At 36.7% G+C, this 23616-nt stretch overlaps 5 protein-coding genes across 6 annotated transcripts; 3 read left to right on the top strand and 2 right to left on the bottom strand.

The window, feature by feature from the left end:
- Positions 1–862: 862 nt before the first annotated feature.
- Positions 863–1686, top strand: LOC132166504 (auxin-responsive protein SAUR76-like). Its single transcript, XM_059577328.1, has one exon. The coding sequence runs from the start codon at positions 959–961 to the stop codon at positions 1316–1318; it is 360 nt and encodes a 119-aa protein (XP_059433311.1). The 5' UTR covers positions 863–958; the 3' UTR covers positions 1319–1686.
- An 8860-nt stretch (positions 1687–10546) lies between these two features.
- LOC132165233 (putative pectinesterase 63) lies at positions 10547–12291 on the top strand. Its single transcript, XM_059575716.1, has 4 exons — positions 10547–11050; positions 11175–11381; positions 11512–11747; positions 11846–12291. Exons 1-4 carry the CDS (start codon positions 10547–10549, stop codon positions 12003–12005), a joined length of 1107 nt encoding a protein of 368 aa, XP_059431699.1. The 3' UTR covers positions 12006–12291.
- Positions 12292–16454: 4163 nt separating this feature from the next.
- LOC132166495 (putative pectinesterase 63) lies at positions 16455–18383 on the top strand. Its single transcript, XM_059577319.1, has 4 exons — positions 16455–17047; positions 17262–17468; positions 17587–17822; positions 18016–18383. The coding sequence occupies exons 1-4, from the start codon at positions 16481–16483 to the stop codon at positions 18173–18175; spliced, it is 1170 nt and encodes a 389-aa protein (XP_059433302.1). The 5' UTR covers positions 16455–16480; the 3' UTR covers positions 18176–18383.
- A 345-nt stretch (positions 18384–18728) lies between these two features.
- LOC132165720 (probable histone H2A.5) lies at positions 18729–19781 on the bottom strand. Its single transcript, XM_059576392.1, has 2 exons — positions 19485–19781; positions 18729–19143 (listed from the first exon to the last, which is right to left on the bottom strand). The coding sequence occupies exons 1-2, from the start codon at positions 19689–19691 to the stop codon at positions 18910–18912; spliced, it is 441 nt and encodes a 146-aa protein (XP_059432375.1). The 5' UTR covers positions 19692–19781; the 3' UTR covers positions 18729–18909.
- Positions 19782–21139: 1358 nt separating this feature from the next.
- On the bottom strand, positions 21140–23275 carry LOC132166480 (auxin-responsive protein SAUR50). Of its 2 annotated transcripts, none has more exons than XM_059577298.1 (3): positions 23071–23275; positions 21673–22287; positions 21140–21419 (listed from the first exon to the last, which is right to left on the bottom strand). In XM_059577298.1, exons 2-3 carry the CDS (start codon positions 22139–22141, stop codon positions 21391–21393), a joined length of 498 nt encoding a protein of 165 aa, XP_059433281.1. In that variant the 5' UTR covers positions 22142–22287; positions 23071–23275; the 3' UTR covers positions 21140–21390. The 2 variants fall into 2 exon arrangements, with proteins under 2 accessions (XP_059433281.1, XP_059433282.1); XM_059577299.1 differs by having other exon boundaries at positions 23095–23275.
- Positions 23276–23616: the final 341 nt, after the last annotated feature.

Below are 23616 nucleotides of genomic sequence, written 5' to 3'. Positions count from 1 at the left end.
TGGAAACCAACGACTTTATAGTTGGTACGTGAATACGAAGAGCGAAATTGGACAAAAGCTCTCCGCATTGTTACCTACTACATGTAAAAAGTTAGTAAATGTCCTTCCATTCTCAAACAATTTGAAATTCCGCACTGAAAAGCTGAGATTTTATATTTTTTTCCTCTTTTATTCTCAACCTTTTCTTTTGTTTAATCCTTTTTTAATGGTAAAATTATTAGTTTAAAATAACTGGGAAAAGTAAAACACATCGTTCCAAAAGAGTATGTATACAAATACAACCAGGGCAGGGGCTTTACCATGGGAGAGAGAATATGCAAGCCACAAAGAAAAGGTCGCAACTGGCAAGCAGTATTTGCATAAATAAATAAAATTCTGCGAAAGCAGCCTTTCTAAACCATCGTCACACCAAATGCCAAAAATAAAATAAATAAAATAAAATGTATGGCATGTAAAAGATTTGTGATATAAATAAACACCGTAATTGCTCTGATTATGTAGACGTGCTTAAAACATGTCTTGCCGGCTGTGTTTTCGAATATCGTAAAAGATTTTGGCTTTTTAAAATAAGATGATCAAAGACTCGATCTAACAAATAATATTAAAATCAATGCCATGAGTTCAAGTGGTGAGAATGTAAAAATATTGCTCTGTAACACTTATTTTGTAGACTCCAATGTGAACTGAATTTGTAAAGAATTATAATTCTCAAAACATTTTCTCATAAATAATTAAAATTTTCTTGTCCTAAAGTCACTGACACGTTACCGCAACACAAAGAAGTTTACCATTTCACCCCTCTCTCGGCCCTTTTTATAGGAAGCTTCCCTCCCCCTTTCTCAGCCCCCCAAACTCGCACCGATCTCTCTCTCTCTCTCTCTCTCTCTCTCTACCAACTAATAATTTCCAAAACCTCCTTCTCCTTCATTCTTTATCAAATCTAAGCAATATAGCTGAGATGGCCAAAGGTGGCAAGCTGACGAAGCTCAAGTCAGTTCTTAAGAAATGGAACTCATTCAGCAAGCAAGGCCGAGTGAACGTCAGCGCCGTTGCCTCTGCTGACGACGACGATTCCTCCACCCTCGCCAGAGACCTCCACCCGGTCTACGTTGGCAAGTCAAGGCGGCGCTACCTTGTTAACTCCGACGTCGTTGACCACCCGCTCTTCAGAGAGCTTGTGGAGAGGTCCGGCGACTCCGACGACACCATCAACGTGGCATGCGAAGTCGTGTTGTTTGAGCACTTGCTTTGGATGCTCGAGAATGCTGATCCACAGCCCGAGTCATTGGACGAACTCGTTGAGTTCTATGCTTGCTGATCAACACTGAGTTGGCATCGATCCTTATAACTCTTGGGGTGGGTGTGGTTTAATTTGCGATCCTATGGGTGATTCTCTGTGGTCATCCTCACGGTATAAAATATAGTTAATTGTACATTCTTTCAAGTTTAATAACGTGCGATTAGCGCGTAGAGAAAAAAAAAAAAAAATGGAAGGTAGCTAGAGGAGATCAAAGGCATGCGCCTGTGATGATGAGCATTTGAGTGATTGAACGGTGAGGATTAACCCTTTTCACTCCGGCTAATCTCTTGGCCCGGTGGAAATTATCAGTATTATATATCATTGTTCTTGTTCATTTGTACTTATAAGATATTGTTTATTTCTATATACTTAGAAATGTTTTCCTTTTTCTTTCTTCTACTTCATACATTGCTTTATTCTATGTCAATTAACTTTTGCCCTTCAAAATTAAGCGATATAAATAATTTTTATAATCGAGCCAAGTCGAGCACAGACGTCCATCTTGTCATGGAAAGAGGATCGATGTGGAAATTTTGTCCATCAATCCATGTCAACATGACTATTCTTGAAAAGTGTATAGCAATAACATGTTTGGTACATCTTTATGTCCGTTTTTCGTGTTGTTAAGAGACTCTTATTTTAAGAGTTGATTTGTGATGTCACATAGTAAAATAAGTAAAATAACAATAAATAAAAATGTTCTCATTCATATATCTTCCAAGAGGGAGTACATTTTGGAAAAATAGATGAGATTTTAACTTCTTTCAATAAGGGGTAATACGTAGTAGGGCCTCTGCCAAGTATAAAGTGTTTGATAGTGAAGAAATATTTCCACCGCGCCCGCCAGCATTCTTAGAAACTCCATCAGGGGGAGTGTGAAAATCACAAGACTTGTACAGCAACGGAAAATGCACTTTAACCCTTGTAGCTAGATGCATGGACTCCTGAGATAATTGCCTCATCAAATTCAATTGTTACATCAGCTACAGTCTTTGAAGATATTAAGGCATCATGCTGTATACCACAGATCAGACAACAAATCCTTGAACAAGGTTGTTGTAATATTGGATGACAAAATTGGGACCTGGTTAACTTTATTTACCATTTTTATTAAATTACCGGTTACCTTAAAAGTTTAAACTGATAAAAAAAAAAATGAACTGTACTTGATTGTGAAACTTTTTAAATTGGGTTTGTCGTTTTTGTCAAGTTGTACATTTGGGGTTGTTTTAGTGGAAATTCAATATAATAGCTTTATATAAGGATGGTCAACAATTTAATTAAATGATGGTATTTTAAAAATGTTGCTTCCACAACCTCTCTATTGTGTTATGGGATCCACGACCACAAGAGAGAGGGGTGCAAAACTAACATATTTTTTAGGCAAAAATAACATTTGCATTTAATTAATTAGTCAATATTGTCCTAGCAATATAATGTTGGGACTAGTGGATTTAGATCCCGTGCAATGAAATTGTTTTACGAATTATTTGAAATTTTGGACAAGAACAATCTCTCAAGTGAAGTTGCTTTATTTAGGGCTGTAAACGAGCCGAGCTTGGGCGAGCCAGGGCTGTCCAAGCTCGGCTCATTTAAAAATTTGACGAGCTCGAGCTTGAGCCGAGCTCATGCCGAGCTCCGAAATTTAAGCTTGGCTCGGCTCACCAAGGAAAATTCCTTGTGCGAGCCGAGCTCGAGCTCGCCTAGTAGCCGAGTTGAGTCGGGTGAGCCGAGCCGAGCTAGCTCAACTAATACAAACTTTTTTTTAAAATAATAATAATAATAATATTAACTTAAATAACTCATCTTCCCAATGAGACAAATTATATTAGTAAAAACGTTTTACTTCCCAACCAACAAATTGAGGTCAACTTTGATAAAAAAACCGTTTATTATATATACAAATTATCTAACATTTTTTTTTTATATTAACCAATTAGCTCTCTATATATATAACTAAACCAATTAACTAATTAGTTAACTTAGTTTAATACAGACAATACACTAGTTAACTATAAATAGTTATACATTGTATGACTACATTATTAATATTTTAACTATATATATTTAGTATTTATGCTACATACTATATAAGCATAAATACTATTTATAATATATAAACTATTTAATAAGTATATATATATATATACACGAGTCGAGCTCCTATACGAGTATGTTCACGAACTTTAAACGAGCGAGCCGGGTTTTATATGAGTATGTATCGTTTAATAATCGAGTATAGTTTTGTGTCCACAAACAGCTCATTTAATAATCGACTCGGGCACGAGCCGAGCTTTATCGAGCCGATCCCGAGCGAGCTCACAGGTGGCTTTGTTCGTTTACAGCCCTAGCTTTATTGTAGGGTAATAAACCAACCAATTGCACGGGATCTATCTCTAGCTCGCCATGCAAGTAACATGTAAAAAACAAAAACAAAAACGGCCACTTTTTCAGTAAGAAAGGGAGGTGCAGAAAATGTCCATATTCTGAGACAGCAGGGAAGTCAACAACTTTTAAGGAAGCACCTTAATTAACCCCAGGTCCATATTAAAGTTGAGTAGGTTTAGTATATATATTGGACTTGTTACAATATTCTACTCCAAAAGTGACAAGTGTATAGTTTATTGTGCTAATCATTAGGTTGTTCGAGATGCTTTTTGCAATATACACGCAACACACGGCCTATTTGTTTGCTTTGCTGGTTCGATATCAGACCTCTTTAATATATTCAAGACCTCATATTGCAAAGTGGAAGCTAGACATGGCATGGAATCCGCCCAATCCACGCTTTAGTACCTGTAACGCGTTTCCAAGCTGCCACTGCCACCCTACAATGCTCTGCTTTCTTATACAATATTATTATCTTTTCTTTCTTTCTTTGTTTTTTTCCTTTTGTTGTTTTTAAAATGTACAGTACCCTATTAAACTACATTTTGAGATAGTAATTTTGTAAAGAATAGGGGATGGATCAAGATTAATCTAGTTAATTAAAGACGAAAGAACCGCAGGTTGACAAAGGAATATATAAGTAAGGCATGAAAAGTTAAACTGATTGAGACTATCCCATGCTTGCTTTTGAACAGATACAAAAAAGTGCAGGACAAAGTCTAAGTGGGTCGATCAGTAAAACAAAAAATCAATATAAAGATGATCGATCGCTATGTGGCTTCATTGTTACACAAAGTGAAATAATTTTTTATTAAAAAAAAAGAAGAAGCTCAGAGAAAAGTAGCTTTTCAAAGATATTTGACGGATAGTGATTTGGAGTCTGAAATATTCTTTTTTATATGGGAATTTACACATTAGCGCGCGCGAGCAAAGGAAAAAGGCCAAAAAAGGTAAAAATAAAAAATAAAAAAGGCACTTGTTCATGGAGAATGGACGAACGGTGCTAACAACTTCAAGAGGAGAAAAAGAAGAAGACGGGAATGCCCTTGGACCTGCCTACTTTGTCAGGATCGAAGACGACAAAGCTGGAGGCCGTCATTCGCGGCTTTTGATGAAAAGATGCCCCAATCATACTTGGATTGATACGCTTGCCCCGTTGGGGGGCATTTATGTCTTTCAATAGAGTGACCTCGGTCAGTCAGTAGGCCGAAGACCAGCCCACGTGGGAAGCGGGTCGATAAATCAGATTTTGGCTCTTCAAAAAAAAGGCGACCCCCCACCTCACGAGTCCATGTTACTCATGGAATTTTTGTCCCCAATATTTATGAATGCGCTCCAACACTTTTTGGTCTCTATATGTCTACCTTTGGTTATTCATGATTTCATAGCTAACCTTTCTTTTTCAAAGAAATTAATTTCAATTTCATCATCATCATCATCAGCATTTTAAGTTTCTGCATCATATGCTCTAACAAACTACATGATTTCACATTATTCAATTATTTTAAAAGACATGCAAATATTAATTTTTTATATAAAGTTAGAGGCACAAATTTAAATTCTTACTGTTGAAATTGAGATGATTCTATTTTACGATGGTGTGAGATTTAAGGTTCTAGCTTTTATTGGTTATAAATTATAAAAGAATTTATGAGCGCTAAGTTTTATATTAGTTTCTTATCGAGTAAGATTGAGCTTTTTAGAAGTGATTTTTGAAAGCTTCAATTGTAATTAGGCTAATCATTTTGGAATGATAATATAGATGTAACTATGACAGGAGGGCTATGACTAGAGTACGTTGATAATTTTTGGCACGCTCGAGAACTCGACATGAACTCAACACAAAATTAATGGGTTGGAGGCGAGGAATCGGACCCATTTAATTAAATAAATCGGATTATGTTTAACATATATAGTCTTATGCCTATATTTCGATACAACTCGAATTCAACATGCGGCATTTAAGGTTGACAATTTCTTATACGACCCACAAATCCAACACAAAATTATCAGGCAATTAGTATTAAGGAGTCAGATTATGGTTGATATATATAATTGTATACGCATGCCTCAGAAAAATCCAAACTTAACACACAAACACAAATTGCCATATCTAACTATGATTGATCCCCTAGCTCGCCTCTTGATTTCATTGTTGAGCTAAGACAAATTCACAGCAGCATGTATATATAGATCGAATTCTTATTTTGATTCCGGACTAGTTGGGAAGAACATTTTAATTAGTTGCTTGTGAGGTCCTTGAATTGGCATAAACTTGTAAGAGGACCATATAGTTGATAATATTTTCTCCTTGAGCTTAATTAGTTAATAATTTTGATTTGCTTATATATTTTCAATAATTTTCTAAGAACATGCTGTACCAACTCAGTCGACCATCTAAAGCAGGACAATGTTGCCTCAAATAATATACTTCTCCACGTACGAGGCATTAAAGATAAAACGATGACCCATGTTTTGTGTCGGAGGCTGAAGACAAAAGATACCATGAAGAAAAACACAAATACAGATGAATGGGATGGGACGAAATGATATGGGAAGGAATGGAAGGCAACATTTGTGTACACGGCCCACAGCATATTTAGTATATGCGGGGGGTTGCGTGTGGGGTTTTTTGGCCACCAACAGGACAAGTGCTGAGAAGAAAAGAAAGCGTCAGTTTGTAGATAAACAGAGAAGACCGTCACCACACTGCCCAGTGCCCCAGGTGGCCTTAATCTGCATACCAAGTGCCATAACATATAATGGCATCGACTACTGTTCTCGCGATTCTGTAAGGCCCTACCTGGATCTTTCCAAAATGAGATCAACCTCATTATCATGATAACATGGGAGATTGGAGGCACTCTGATGTTCAAGTTAACATGGTATTGGAATAATTAATGTTTTTGAAATAAGAAGGTTTTTGAGAGAAGGTGCTATGCTACCTTTTATACCCTTTTTTTTTTTTTTTAGTTGCTTTTATCCGCAGAAATATTCATGATGACTAAAAGAAATTTCTTGCTCATCTCTTCACTTGGAATGGATAGATAAAAATCTTTGTAATACAAAAAATTTAAAACTTTGTATGACATCAAACATTTTCGGCTACAATAAGAAAGACAAAAATGTTTTGCGAAAGAGTGGTGATGTACATGTGAGGAATGGTGGCATGGGAGTTGGCTTCTGTGTAGCTAGCTAGTAAATACGTGGTTTGCAGAGTCCATGGAATAAAGGAAAAAAGAGAGAAGACGCCGCTATACATGGGTTCCTTTCAAGTTTCAACGACCAATGTATTTCCGTTTTCCACATAGCTTGTGGTCGCCACTAGACTCCACAACCTCATAACCACAACACATGGCATGTGATGTCTCAAATCTAAATTCCCACGTTCCCATCCCACCATTTAAATCTAAAGCTGTGGGTTCTATTCAATAATATTCAATATTCATTCCCCCCAGCACAAAGAGAAAGAGAAAGAGAGGTCAAAGAAAATAGTGCGGCAGCCATGTGGAATCAGAAATACGGATAACTGTCAGCCTACACAGAACAATGTCGTTTTGTTTGCTTCACTGATCATAACTTGCTCAATCTACGTGATCAATCATCAGCAAAGGCCAGGGAGTGAGAGGTAGTTTCTATATATATATATATATATATATATAGCAGGCTACTTCTCTCTATTAATGTACAACAAATAGCACTAAAGCCTCCTCGATCTCCTTCAAACGGGTCTCTAGCTAGCTTCCTGTTTTAATAGGCTACGTACAATTTGAATGGTCCAACACCCTATAAAAACATATGCTTTGGTCTTTTATTTGTTAGTGATAAATTATATATTGAGAATAGAGTTTTATTTTTATTTCTTGGTTGATTCTATAAATGTTATTGATGGATTTCAATTATATTCTCATCCACACTAACCTTCCATATCATGCTCTAATGATCCACTCTAAATGTAAATGATAAATCAATCTATTATTATTGTCTGGAGTCAGCTTTTTAGTTAGGTGATGCCATCCCTGGTCCTTTTCTGGTGAGTGGGAACATTAATGAGCCACACTGGATATGCTTATAGGAGTCTAGGCCTAGAGACGTGATAAACGCTATGATTTTTTTGTCTTTTTCTAATCAAGTACAATGGAATAAGGGGAGGAGAAAAACACATGAAATAAAAAACACAAAATATGAGAGCCAAACAGTGATTAAAAACCATTGAAAATTGTTCAAATAATTCACCCGGTCGATTGAATTCTTAGCTCTAAGGCTAAGAAAGGGGCAGCCTAATAAGGCAATTTGAAGAGAGAGCGCTAGATGCTCTATATGTCATTTCATTCTTTATATTTAAGAAAAATTTCAAAAACAATCATAAAAATTTACTCATATCAGATTTTTTACAATTAATCAACTCTCAAGGGTTGCTACTTGCTACAGTATTTCCCAATATGTATGGAACTAAAGGTGGTTCTCTATATATTATTTTAATATACACATTTCTCTTAATTTCCCTTATTCTCTTTCATCCTTTTGTCTTTAATTAGGGATTATATTGAGATTTTGTGAAAAAAAAGTGAGGGTAGGTAAGGAATTTATATTTTGTAAAAAAATAATATTTTAATGGTATATAAAAAAGTAAAGGAAACTATTGCGAAATATATTTTCATAAATAAGCAAAAAGTAGCTTTTGTGACCTAGACTTAGAGAAAATCAAAAGGAAATTGTTACTAGTACTCTAAGCCTTGAAAGAAGAAAAACCAAAGTTGTTGAAGAAGAGTATCATTGTAGCGTTTGATGTAATCAACCCTTAGACATTAACAGTTCTCATAGTAGATGAGTAGTGCTATGTAATATACAACATTTTTAACTCACAAATATTTTATAATGTTGTTGTTTCAGTATTAACGAACCCTTGATTTTTTTTCTTCTTAAACAAAATTGATCTAAAAATTAGTTAAAACTAGCACATCAATATTGTGAAATAATTATAAAATTAAAAAAAAAAATAGTTTTTAGCATTATTCTTAGTAAATTAAAAAAAGTGAAGTGAATTGTTAGTAAATAGTTTATTGGTTGGACGGTTAAAGCTTGATAGGCTGAGAATTAGCAAATGTGAAGAAAAGACCCTTCTAAATGTAAATAAATATGCTTGTTTTGTATCATTTTGTAATCAACCATGTGAAAGTTCAATACAATTCTGAATCGGAGGTTTTGGCCAACTCCATTCTATATATTCTCATCTCTTTCATTTACATGCATTTCTTACAATTTTATACAAATTTCCATAAAAATATACCTAAATACAAAGAGGAAATGAATGTTACAAGCTGTCGGCCAATTTGCCATTCCTGCCAAAGCTACTATATATACTTTCCTTTGCCTACTGATTGCAAGAAGAATGGGCGGGAAGGATAAGCAATTAAGCATGAGTAAATTCTTAAACTCGTTTAGGAATTCTGGCTCAGCAGCTAATTTAGAGATTTATAAATTAAATTATTATTCATCGTATTTCTTTGATAATACGATATTCATTTAGGAAAATGAAAACCCATAATTAAACCTTTCTTAAGACTTACAAATTAAAAACTTGACCACTTACTATAAATTATCATATATAAATCCTATCTCCTTAGGATTTTTTTTGTTATATATAAGAAAAAGATATGGAAAGAGTATGGTTGATAAATAAACTTGGAAAATCACCCTAGCACTTTCATACTATCTTTAAACATTAATAGATCATCATCTTATGAATCCACCCTTCCTTGATTTACCCAAGGTGAGAGACTCCTGGCCTTCTCCTTCAAAGTGAGGAAATTAAACCTAGTAATTAATTAAGGAATATATACCTAGAAAGTTGTTAAGTTGGCGGCATGCAATGTTGCTTTTTATGTAATTTCTGCTAAGTGCCAACCCTTTAATACGACGATAGCTAGCTAGCTAGCTTATGAATTGAAGAATGTTCCCTCTCCAGTTGCAACCAGTTGTCCAGAGTGATGAATGTTTTCAGATGTTTTGATTTGACATTGCTGTACGTCTAAGGAGTTGTCCAATTTTGAGGGTTTGAGTTTGATGGTTAATAATATCTCTTGCATGCTTACTCTCTGACTACCTGGGCCCTCCTCTGATCTGGCTGGAAATAATCCTCGGGCATTGGGCCACACACAAAGCCATTTGAATAATAAGTTAGAGATGGGCCTTTTAAGTTCAATTGTTTAAAGATGGCGTCCACAAATATATCCAGCTGTGACTCCACGTATCCTCACAGCCTTGGCGGCCCAAGCTGAGGCTACGAGGAGGGCCCTAAACCCACCCATCAGGGATCGGGATCTTTACAACCAGTAGGCAATTAATTGTGAGATCTCTATTCAAACAGGATTAATGTTAGTTTCAAGGAATAACTCAATTGACTATGAACGACGCCTCATAAAACAGATGTTATTTTTGTGTGGATTAACAATGAGTAATCCACTGAAAAGTGCTTGAGTGGATTAGTCATTGTTAAAAAATAAAATAAAATAAAATTATTAGACCTTGCCACATTAACTAATTAATTAATTGGTAAAATATTTATAGAATTTTTGTGTGGTACATAGCATTCCTATCCAAATTTGACCAGTAGTGTAACAACACTTTTTCAATGGTAATACTAACATGTAATTCCCAGAAACCCTAACCAACAACCTCTTAACAAAAATTATTCCAACCTAAAAACAAAAAACAAAAAAAAAAAATCCCAACAAAAACAACTAAACTTGGCAAGTAGTAAGCGAAATGCACGTACAACTTCACGTTACATTTCCCCCCGTTAATATAAATACCACACACGAACGCAACAAGAGAATCCAAGAGCAATAATATAATATGGTTTTGAAACAGACTCATTATGCCGCTACGGCATCGTTTTTCTCCACCCTACTGCTTCTCAAACTCCTCCCAACAGTTGTCTCCGTCGTCCCGAACAACAAAACATCACCGCTGGACGCATGGATTCAGAGCAACATGAAACACTACTCAGCAACCAAATCGTTTGGGCAGACCCTCAAAACGACCGACGACGAGGGTAGCGGCGGCAATAAGGTGATAAAGGTCAGAAAAGACGGTTCCGGAGACTTCAAGACGGTGACCGAGGCCGTGGAGAGCGTCCCATCAGGAAACTCACAGCGAGTGATTATATCGATTGGTCCGGGTACGTATACGGAGAAGATACAAGTTGAAAAGTCGAAGCCGTACATCACGTTTTACGGGGAATCGGGAAACATGCCAACGCTATCGTTCGCCGGTACAGCCAAGAAATACGGTACGTATTACAGCGCCACGGTGACCGTGGAGTCTGACAACTTCATGGCCGTCAACATTGCCTTTGAGGTACGTGGGTTCCTATTTACTTACTTTTAATTTGCATGGTTAATGGTTTGGTTGTGTATGTATATCAGTATACGTATGAATATTCCTGATGATAACGTAGGGTATTTATTTATTGTGTTTATAGAATTCAGCCCCGGCTCCAGATCCTCGACAGAATGATCAACAGGCGGTGGCAATGAGGATAGCAGGAGACAAGGCAGCATTTTACAATTGCAAGTTCATAGGTTACCAAGACACCTTATTCGATGATCAGGGCAAGCATCTCTTTAAAAACTGCCTCATCCAAGGCACCGTTGATTTCATCTTTGGAAATGGCAAATCCGTCTACACGGTACCTACCTACACCTACCTACCAAATATCTCTCTCCCTCTCTCTCTCTCTCTCTCTCTCTCTATATATATATATGTGAATGAATTTGAATAATGGATGATATATATGCATGGTTGGTATATGCGCGCAGGGAACCACAATAAATTCGGTAGCAAAGGGATTGGGGACGATAACAGCACAAGGAAGGGAAGATGCTAGCGATGACAGCGGATTCGTATTCCTCCATTGCAAGATACAGGGAACAGGCGATACATACCTTGGTAGGGCATGGAGGAAGATGCCCAGAGTCGTGTTTGCTTATACTGAGATGGGTAGTCTCATCGACAAGGAAGGCTGGTCTGATAATGCAAGCGGCCAGTCCTCTGAGTATGCGCTACCAAACTTTAATTTGCCTTTTTCATTATTATTATTATTAATGTTATTATTGTTGTTGATTAATTGTGATGATGGTTTTGATACTTTAGCGAAATGTATTATGGAGAGTACAAGTGCACAGGACCAGGGGCAAGCTCCTCAGGACGCGCCAAATTTGCAAAGATTCTTAGTGATGATGAAGCAGCACCCTTCCTGAGCACCAGTTTTATTGACGGAAGCGAGTGGATTCAAGGACCTCCCAGCCTGTGAGCATCAAATTATTATACCAACGTACAGGGAATGCAAACGACATGCATATATATTATTATATGCATATATAGGATCGATGTTCGTCCTCATCGTTGTGACAAACCAAACCTGGTACTTGGGATTGGTAAAATGTAATTGTTTGACATGATTCTAGCTTTCTTGTAATGACAAAATAATTTAGTCAATTAAATAAGGGATGTCCAATCCCGGCAATTAGGATTCCCTCCAATTTCAACCCCAAATTGTAAGAAATTCAGGCAAGAAATGAGAGAGATGGAGGCCAAGAGTACTAGCTAGTATTGGAGCAAATAAATCTCGCTCATACCCCTAATTTCTTTTTTGTCGTGCATATATATATATATGATGGAGGCCAAGACTCAAGAGTAGTGGAGTAAATAAATCCCATACCACTAATCTCTTTTTTGTCATATATATATATATATGATGGAGGCCAAGACTCAAGAGTATTGGCGGAGCAAAAAAATCCCATACCACTAATCTCTTTTTTGTCGTGCATATATATATATATATATGATGGAGGCCAAGACTCAAGAGTATTGGAGCAAATAAATCCCATACCCCTAATTTCTTTTTTTGTCATGCGTATATATATATATCACAAAAACAAGGTATAACGAAGAAAAATATCTTGAATTTAAAAGCCTTGGAAAAAGGTAAAATGGAGAAAAAGTTGAAGCTTTGAAACTATCGGGTCAAATTCAAAATCTTCTTCTTTTGAGACTCAATCTAAAAACGAATTAAACAACTAAACAGACTTTAAAAAGGTATACAATACGTTGACCTTTTATTACTAATTAAAGGGCCTAATATTATAATCATTAGATCGAGCACTCACATTGGATTAACCATATTGCACTTGTATGCAAAATAACTAAGCAAATTAGTAAAAGTGCCCCCATATCATATTAGCGTTTTGCATTTTAGATGCACTTGTAGACCTGTTCACGTATCCGTATAATTTATTTACTATTTCTCTCTCCCTCTCATTTTTTGAAGCAATGATTTTTGTCATTGATTAACGTACTTGTGTGCTGATACACATCCATACACAGTTTGTAATCGTATTGAAAGTTTATTGCGTTAGAAAAATATATAACCATTTTTTAAAAAAATGACCGTTTAAATAAAAAAGATTTTGGAAGAAATACGGTCGAAAAAATACAATATTTAGAAAAGAAATAGAGAGAGATGAAAAAAGAGAAGAAAAAAAAAATATTTTAAATGATATAGAAAAAGAATAGATAGTTAGATGTATGGTGCCTTTCAAAACCCATTAGCCAAACTAGATGAAGTGGGTTTTTGTTAACTATTTTGCATAAAAATTTATATAAACCAATGTGAATGCTCTTCAACGGAATAAAAAGCTTGCCCATTCATTTTTGGACTATAAAGGATAAACATATATATACCCATAGGATTGTTTTGTTCTAATTTCTAAATGACTCTGAATTTTACGAAATTAAGATTTGGGTGAAATTGGCATACAATCAAAATAGTAAGAAAACAAGCAGTTTTCCATTTGATATTTCAAATTTACCAACTACAACTATGCACCAGAAACTTCCAAAAAATTTAAGAAGACCATGCAGGACCTAATAGCAAAACAAGAGGATCCAAGAAGAAGCGGTCTTCTTTGGGTAACAAAATGGAGTTGCTGTTAGGCAGAATTATGGAGATCCAGTGGGAAAGGAGGGAAAGCCGAGGATCTATAAAAGTGGGGTAGGATTGTGATGGCATTGGCAGCGACGCAAGGTGAGCACGCGCAGGAGATGGGAGGGAGGCTCCCTCCGGCCTCTTCTTCGGATGGGTTTTACAAGGGAAAATCAAGAGAGATGGGCCAGAAGAAAGACAAAGCTTTTAGGAGAGAAAGACGAAAGACCTCCATTTGTAATGGATTTAATAGTGGGAGAATGCTATCTACTATATTTTTATCTCACAAATATTTTACAATACTGTACATCATTGCAGTATGAACCAACCCTTGATTTTTTTTTTTTTTTTAATAATTATTAATTTAATGGTTAGTTGAGAGTATCACATTAATATTGTGTGAATTGAATAAGTGAACTAGGTTGTTAATTATGAGCTGCAACTGTAAATAAGTTTGTTGGTTGGACGGTTAGAGCTTGATAGGCTGAGAATTAGCACATGTGAATAAAAGTCGACCTAGCTAAATGTATATAAATACGTATGTTTTGTATCATTTTGTAATCTACCAAGTTCAAGTTCAATACAATTCTAAACCGGCGGTTTTGGCTAAGTAATCCTGCAAGTCTCTTTTGTATCACTCTTGTGTTTTTTCAAGAATGATGTCGCTTTTAAAACCACTATTAAGCTTGTGATGATCATTATTGGATTTTGATTAAATGATGAATTTAAAAGTCACCTCATTTTTAGAGTGATACAAGTGAGACTTCTATAATTACTCATTTTGACTACCTCAAATAGCCAATTTCATTCTATTCTCATCTCTTTCTTTTACATTTCTTCCAATTTTATACAAATTTGAAATTTCTATAAAAATATAAATAAATACAATAAGGAATCTTACAAGCTCTCGGGCATAGTAACCACAATTAGATAAGAAGAAATTATACTTTGCATTCTCTCCGCATTCGTTTAGCATACTTAGCTGACATGACATGTTAAACACACCCTTGCTTTTATTTTATTAAGATTGATCTGAGGGTGAATTAGCATGCTACGTTATTTGAAAAATGCTGAAATAATACAAAGTAGCATTTCTCATAAGGAGAAATGTTGTCCACATTTGTGGGGAAAGGGGTTATTACACTCAATTTATGTCAAAAGAGCATACCCGGCCACAATCGGCATGACACATTTTGCCATTCCTGCGCGCCCCTGCCAAAGCTACTACACATTCCTTTGACTAATTGCAAGAAAGAATGATGGGCGTGGAGGATAAAGCTAAGTAAATTCTCAAACTCATTTTAGGAATTCCCAGCTTATTTAGAGATTTATAAATTATTAATCGTATTTCAATTCTTTGATAATATGATATTGATTTAGGAAAATGAAAACCCATAACTAAATTCCTAAACCTATATTAAGACTTCAAAAATTAACTTAAGTACTTACAAATTACCAAAAATCTTATTTCCTTAGGGCCTTGCAAAAAAAAACTTCGAAAATCACCCTAGCACTTTCATACGTGTAGTACTATCTTAAGCATTAATAGATCATCATTTATCCTCACTTAATTAACCCAAGGTAAAACTCACCCTCCTTCAAAAGCCTAGTAAGGAATATCTAGGAAGTTTGTATGATCTTTAATTGTTTCATATGGCTGAAGTGCAATCTCAATTACGTATATATAAGGTTTTGAACACACATTTTCTTAACAAGTCGGTCTCCGAGGGTGAGTTAATTCTATATGAGGTTTATTTTATTTAGTTTCAAAATCGAGCACCACATCACACATTCGAGTTGCGACTTATGGGCTATTAAAAATGGGATGTTGCGAACGTTGGATTCATAAGCACGTTAGTATAAATGTTATGATCATAAATATCCCACGTAACTCTTTACAAGTCAACTTTTAAAAGTAAATTCTACCTACCTAAGTTTGTATCAGAAGTCTTTTGGATAAGAGCTATTTACTACAAACATAACTTCTGGCAATGGGCAATGTTGCTTTATCTTTCTGCCAACCCTTTATATGACATACTAATGACCAATCAAATTGAGATTGTGATCCCGTATAATTAGGTAAGCAATTGCGAGAGGTCTCTTATAATTAAGGCTTTAATATTTGAGCAAGAGGCTTGTCTGCTTGAGCCTATTTGATCGAACAAGTGTTCGGACAGTCCATCATTCTATTCCAACAATCAAGGTTCCCTAGAGTTGTGATTTTTTCTCTCTAATCAATTTATAGTAATGCTACATATCACATAAACATCTTACAAATATATATATCTCACAAGACTGACATGGCAATGTCTAATAGGCTAATAGTTAGCTCTTGAATCACCTCTTATTAATAAAAAAAATATTCAATATTAACTATTATAAAATATTTGTGTGATCATATGTAACATTGCTTTTCCATAATTTAACCACCACTAATATATAGACGTACCGTAACAACATCTTCTTACTTTTTCAACTGTAACATGCATAACCTATACGTACGTACATCTAACAAAAATTATTCCAACCTCTAAAAAAAATAAAAAAATAAAAAAGAAAGAAAGAAAAAGTATTAATTCCAATATATTCTTAAAATATCGCTGGCCCTAAAAAAAAGTATTAATTCCAATTCTTAAAATATCGCTGGCCCTATATATTTTTCTTTTTGTTTCTCTCTCCGCTGCGTTTTGTTAACACCCAAACAGAACCAACGCAATTTGGCCATTCCTAAGCGAAATGCACGTACAACTTCACGTTACCTTTCCCGGCGTTCATTCTGTTTCACATATAAATACCATACACGCATGCACACACAAGACACACCTCCCGAAGGCAAAAAGATCGAGAATCCAAGAGCAATGGCTTTGAAACTGACGCATTTTGCCGCCACGGCGTCGTTTCTAGCCACCCTGCTCGTTCTCCGACTCCTCCCAACGGTTGTGTCCGTCCCGGTCACGGTTCCATCGGAAACATCAAAGCTGGAGTCGTGGATTAAGAGCAATATGAGAGAGTTCAACGACGTCTCAGCATCCAAGTCTATAGACAATGCCCTCCTCATTGCGGAGAACAAGGCTAACGTCAGGGTGATCAAGGTCAAAAAAGACGGTACCGGAGACTTCAAGACGATCACCGACGCGGTCAAGAGCGTCCCTTCAGGAAATACAAAGCGAGTGATTATAAAGATTGGTGGGGGTGAATACAGGGAGATGGTCAAAGTTGACAGATCCAAGCCGTTCATCACGTTTTATGGGGAACCGGGAAACATGCCCATAATATCATACGACGGCACAGCCAAGAAATTCGGCACTTGGTACTGCGCCACTGTGACCGTCGAGTCTAACTACTTCGTTGCCGTTAATATTGCATTTGTGGTGCGTTTCCAGCTTCTTCTTTTTTTTATGTGGTCGATCTATGCATATATAGGTCCTAGCCAGGGTTCAGCTAGCAACATAATTAGCATGTTATGTTAAATGAGCAAGTTTATTAAATATTTAGAATAATAATAATAAGTAATTAATATAATGTATTTGGTTGAGAAAAATAATTAATGGGCTAGGGTATCGCATTTGTGTATGGTGTATACAGAATTCAGCTCCGGCTCCAGATCCTCGAAAGAATGATCAACAGGCGGTGGCAATGAGGATATCAGGGGATAAGGCAGCATTTCACAATTGCAAGTTCATAGGGTTCCAAGATACCTTATGCGATGATATGGGCAGGCATTTCTTTAGAGACTGCTACATCCAAGGCACCGTTGATTTCATCTTTGGAAATGGCAAATCCGTCTACTTGGTATACCTACCTTACCTACCTATTTCATTTTCATATCTCTCTCTCTCTCTGTATATATATATATACATATGTGATTGAATTTGAATGGATGATATATATGGTTGGTATATGCGCACAGGGCACCACAATAAATTCGGTTGCAAAGGGATTGGGGGTGATAACAGCACAAGGAAGGCAAAACGTTGATGATAACAGCGGATTCGTATTCCTCCATTGCAAGATACTGGGAACAGGCGATACATACCTTGGTAGGGCATGGAGGAAGACGCCAAGGGTGGTGTTTGCTTATACTGACATGGGTACTCTCATCGACAAGCAAGGCTGGTCTAATATTGCAAGCGGCCAGACTCAAAAGTATGCTATCAAACCTTCCTCCTTTTTTTTTTTCTTCTCTTTTACCTTTTCTATGGGGGGTGTTTTCATATATTCCAAATTTAACTTTGATTTGGTGTAGTCTAAATTAATATATGAATTGTATGTGATAAAAGGGTCTAAGTAGGTTGTTGCTTCAGAAAGATATTGTTGATTAATTGTGGTGATACAATAGGGACATGTATTATGGAGAGTACAAGTGCAAAGGACCCGGATCAACCCCAGCTGGTCGCGTCAAATACGCAAAGACTCTATCTGATGCAGAAGCAGAGCCTTTCTTGAGCATGACTTTTATCCAAGGAAACAAGTGGCTTCTCGCTCCTCCCCGTCTCTAAGCGTCAAATCTTATACCCATCCACGGTGGCATGCAATAGACTTATTTATATGATCGTTGTGAGAAACCAAACCTAGTTATGAATGGTATAGTGCAATAGTTTTTTTTTTCCCCCCTAATCATTAAAGGAGAAGGGAAAGGGACGATTACCAAAAATAAAATAATAATAAAAAAAAAAACAGATAAAGATTTTTGGCAGCCCCACAATAAGTCCGTATAGTGTAATAGTTTGATTCTTTCTTGTAATACCTTGATCGAGTTGATGAGAAGATTTTGGAATATTATTATAGTTTGATTATTCTCCCGCTCTTACAAAATAATTGTCCATTAAAAATTAAAGGGCACCATTACAATAATCACATCAATATCTTTGACTTATATAAAAATATTTTATTGAACAATTATTTAACTGCTGCTAAATTGAGGAATAACTATGTATATGTGATATTTACATCGACAAGTTGGCTCCATTATAATGAAAAAATTTGGCAAGTTGATTACTGCATAACATATGTCCTCTTGGGAACTAACTTTACAGGGGACAAATTGGGAGCTAGGAAAACCCACAGAATTGTTATAAACATATACCCAATGGGAATCATGATTGGGGCCATACAATCAAAATAGTAAGAAAGCAAGTAGCTTTCCATTGGATAATTTTAAATTTACCAACTACAACTATGCACCAAAAATTTCCAAAAAAGGAGCAGGACCTAATAGCAAACCAAGAGAATCTTAGGCTTTTTTGGGAGACTTGGAGGCCTTGGGGCCCTTCTCAGCATCAGAAGAAGCGATCTTCTTGGGCAGCAAAACGGGGTTTATGTTGGGCAGAACTCCGCCGCTGGCAATGGTAACACCTTGGAGCAGTTTACCTAGCTCCTCGTCGTTCCTCACGGCCAACAGCACGTGCCTCGGGTTGATCCTGTTCTTCTTGTTATCACGTGCCGCATTCCCCGCCAGCTCCAGCACCTACATTTCATTACACACCACAAAAAGAAAAAAAAAAAAAAATCAGTGCTCTTCCCGATTTTCTATCTTTTACAGCCAGAGAGGGAAAGCTGTTTGGATGCCGAGAAATTCAAGGAAAAAGTGTATCTTAATTTGGGATACAATTCTTTTGTCTTGCTTGAAAATAACACAAAGCATTTGCATCTGATATTCAAATATCCGATCTTATCCCATCTTCCTCCAATATCTCACCAGCCAAACATAACTTCCAAAAGAAAAAGTTCTAAATACAGAAAATGCAAGACGCATCGCGAGAGAAACAGAGCAAGAAAGAGCGAAGGTTTTGGGATCCGAGAGAGTACCTCAGCAGCGAGATATTCGAGAACGGCGGCGAGATAGACGGGAGCTCCGGTGCCGGTTCTCTGAGAGTAGCGACCCTTTTTCAGGAACCGGGCGAGCCGACCAACAGGGAATTGAAGCCCCGCCTTGACCGACTTCGTCACCGACTTCTTCCTCTCACCGCCTTTCCTTCCTCCGGCTCCCCTCGACGCCGACTTTCCGGACTCCATGGATAAAAATATTTCAAACCTCTTTGAAACAAAAAAGATTGCTTTAGGAGGGAAACTGAACGAACTTTGGAGCGCTTGTGTTTTGAATTTTGGTGTGAAGTTAGGGGAAGTGGGCGGTATTTCATTTATAGTGTGTGGAGCCCGAGAATTTGCCTCGTTGGCGATCCGTGTGCTGTGGTTTAGGCCAATAGGGCTGTTTCTCTTTGGTCAGTACATATCTGACGGTTGGGAGCCTGTTTGTTCTATTTCTCTATATGCGATCCGAAGGATTAATCCTTTGCCACGCTGGTGATCCGTGGGTTTGGGATTTGTTGTGGCAAAAGGCCACGCTGGCAATCCGTGGGGTTTTGATTTTAGCTAATGGAGTTTATATATATATTGGGGGTGGACAATGGGCTTTTCTTGGTTTGCATCACAGGCTTCACAAAATGTTTATCTGGCTTCACATGGTGCCTGTAATTGCTTATTAGTGTAATTTTTCTGATTAATATTTTAACACACAAAAAAAAAAAAAAAAAAAAGAAAAAAAAAAAAAACTGTTATAACAAGTATATATTAATGTTTGCAGCGGTTTTGATTTTGGGGAAGATATTTGTATTCAGATCCAGACATGCGCGGTTGTTTTCATCATAGCCGCCACGGCTAAGCAACTTAAAAAATAATTTATGAACGACAGCAAAATCTGTGTGATCCTGAGAATCACGTGCATATTGGGAGAGAGATTGAAATTGCCCAATCCTCACACTCAAGTCTTCACCTCCTTTAAACACAATTAAACAAGCTTTTTCATAAAGCCACAGCGATGGAATTAAGACAGCTCATTCATGGGATTCAATTGGGAGGGAGAGTCTCGCCAAAAGGAAGGAGAAGCCACATTAACTTTTTACAAATAAATAAAAAGACGATCGATGATGCTTTCTCTCTCATATTTCAATTTTCAACCACCTTTTCTCTCACAAGTAATGTACCGGTCGGTTATTCAAAGAAAAAGCACATATATTTGATATTTCTCCCTCACGGCCCTTGATTTGTTGACTTCTTCAATGCATGTTCATAACACATCCGCGCATTGGATGCTTTAAACACCCGTTTCCTACCAATTTTATTCATAAAAGTAAAATTAATAGCAAGTATCTTCTAAAAATTAATAATAATAAAATTAAAAAAAAAAAAAGAGTTATTTTTCAATTAAAAAATGGGGTATTCTTCAAAATTTGAAAAGGGATTTTATTATGGATGCTCTAAGATCGATATTGTAAATTAGGGAATTAATGAAGTATGCAAACTAACGGTCTTCAATTGGTGAGAACATATATACCAATCTCATATTGTCAAATTCAAGAAACTTTGGTGACTTCGAAGAGTACATGACAACTGTAAACATTCAATGATATGATAGCAATTGAATAAACTGGGCGGATCACATAAAAGATATGCTTGCTGAACAATTAACGTGTTTCATATTCAATCAAACATCAGATCGTAGGTCACAATCCATTACAGAGAATACAGAGTACCAAGTCCTGGTACATGACCCAATACATCTGAAAAACTTCTAACTAAATCTTCCTACTATTTTTGTCACTTCAATGCAAACGAAAAGAATGAACAAAAAAAAATCTGCATACAAGGAGACCCTGCTTTACACCAGAAAATCATCCCTAAAATCTGGAGCAATTAGAAATATCAGTGTAATTACTTACTCTTCAACAGTTAATGAATCTCCAGCTGCAAAATTACCAAAATCCAGAGGTTAGTAAATCAATATGATCTCATCTCATGCATCACAACATAATAGAGTACTACACACTGGAGAAATCATGTAATGTAAAAATAAATCAAGGGATTTCAGATGCAACTTCAAGAATTTATTTCATCAATTGTTCAGTCAACTATAAGAATTTGAACTCAGAAATTTCAAACGCATTTATAAAGCAACAAGAAATTATTAAGGAAAAGTGACAATAAAGAACCATTTCACCTGAACTGCCATGAGGATGATCAGCCTTGTGATGGTTCTCCATGCACTTGAGAAGGTACTTGAAGGTCTCAATCTCGCATGGGATCGTGAGCCCGCCACTGTGGTCAAACCCAAACTCTTCCTCAGCCTTTTCCAGCAACAATTTAAACAGGGAGTGGCTGAGATAGCTAGTCGGAATGATAAACCTCCGGAGCTCCGGCCCAACATAAACAGCCAAATAGCCTTTGGGGACGTCGATTGGTGGTTCAGGGCTATGGCAGCTGTCCTCGTCCGAATCACAACACATAACATTGGTTAGCCTCCTATTTACTGCCGGTGAAATGCCCCCTCCATGATTTTGATGAGGTGCATCGGGTGGCGGACTGCTCGGCCTTGGTCCAAGAGTGACAGACTGCCACTTCTGGAGGATTTCCTTTAGCTTAGCAATCTGCCGGATTCCTGTCGCCTTGCTGCCACCATTGTCATCCATTGCCAAACGTTTAGCACAATTCTGAACAGGACGACCCAAGGATTGAATTCTCAATGGTGTCCGATTCCCGATGAAACAATCTCATCAGATGATCTTCTACTACATGCACACAAATACACGAGTCTCTATGCGCATAAATGAAGCATCTGAAGACAAAAACCCATGTATGTGTAAGTTGAAGAAAAGTTAACACCAAAGGCATTCCGTCCCTCCACTAACATGGAGTCGGAGAACAAAAATGTGAGCCATGAGATAGTTAATCAATAATCATCATTGTTCAGCTAATCCAGATCCCTATAGGCAAACAATTAAATCTGTAATAATCGAAGAAATGTCTGTAACACAATCCAACAAGTATTGATGATCACATCTGAAATTTTTCAAATACCTTTAGCACAATACAGATTTCTCCCAACTGGAGTAATTTGGCCAACAGCCGAATGCTGGATTAAGATTTTTCTTTCTTAATCTTAAAAACCAAAGAAAAATGTCACACAGATTCATTATACTCCTAAAGTAATTGCATCAAATCAAATTTCATTCAATAGTTTCTCCGCATTTTTGGCCAAACACAGCTGAAATTGAAAAAATGATGCAAACACAGATAAGAAATCAACCGAAAATATACATCGTAATGCATCATCAGCTTTCTTGATCCAACGACATTAATTTCACCACCCTCATTCTCTGCCGTTACGATCTCCGGCCGGATAGAAACTATGAGGATCATTCCCTTCTATTACACGTTGAATATAAGTGGAATACGAATATCATATTAGATCCCTCAATTACAAAAGTAGATCATATAAATACACCAACGGAGACACGCAAGAAAAAAAGAAGAAAGAAAGAAAGCGCATCAAATCTGAGAAATGAAAAGGCAGTAATAGAATGTACGCCTGTACGTATGTATGTAAGATGATGAGCACCTGGAAAGGAGAGGAGGGCTTAACTGAGAAGCCGAGGAAGAAACGCCATGGCCATGCCGAGAGCGAGCTCGATCGATCTCCCAATAGAGAATTTGATTGTTTAATCTTCACCCGAATCCCAAACGGAGATTAGGGAGCCAATGTTTGGGCAGTTTTTTACACTTTATCTCTCTCACGCTGGACCCGACGGTTTCGGAGTAGTCTGTTTTTTCAGTTTTCCGCCTGACCACGCAAAGCGAAACCCAACGGTTTCTATGCTATTTAATGGAAACCAATAAATAAATAAATATATGATTTTCCTTTTCTTTTATAAATTAAATAAAAACTTTAAATACTCAACTCTCATTTTGGGTTAATGTGATTGGGCAATTTGGGCCCATTGCCTTTTATTTTTATTTGTTTTTTAATAAATGTTGACGCTAAGGCAGAGAAAATATATATATGTGAAAGGTTCAAGTATGTCGAACAAGTAAGCTAAGTAATTTAATTTATAAATGAACCGTTGATGTAGTTGATTATACGATCAAATTCATACAACAAATGTTT

This window comes from Corylus avellana, chromosome ca11 (assembly GCF_901000735.1).
Source record: "Corylus avellana chromosome ca11, CavTom2PMs-1.0".
Lineage (NCBI taxonomy): Eukaryota > Viridiplantae > Streptophyta > Magnoliopsida > Fagales > Betulaceae > Corylus > Corylus avellana.
This window is presented reverse-complemented; position numbering and strand designations above follow the sequence as displayed.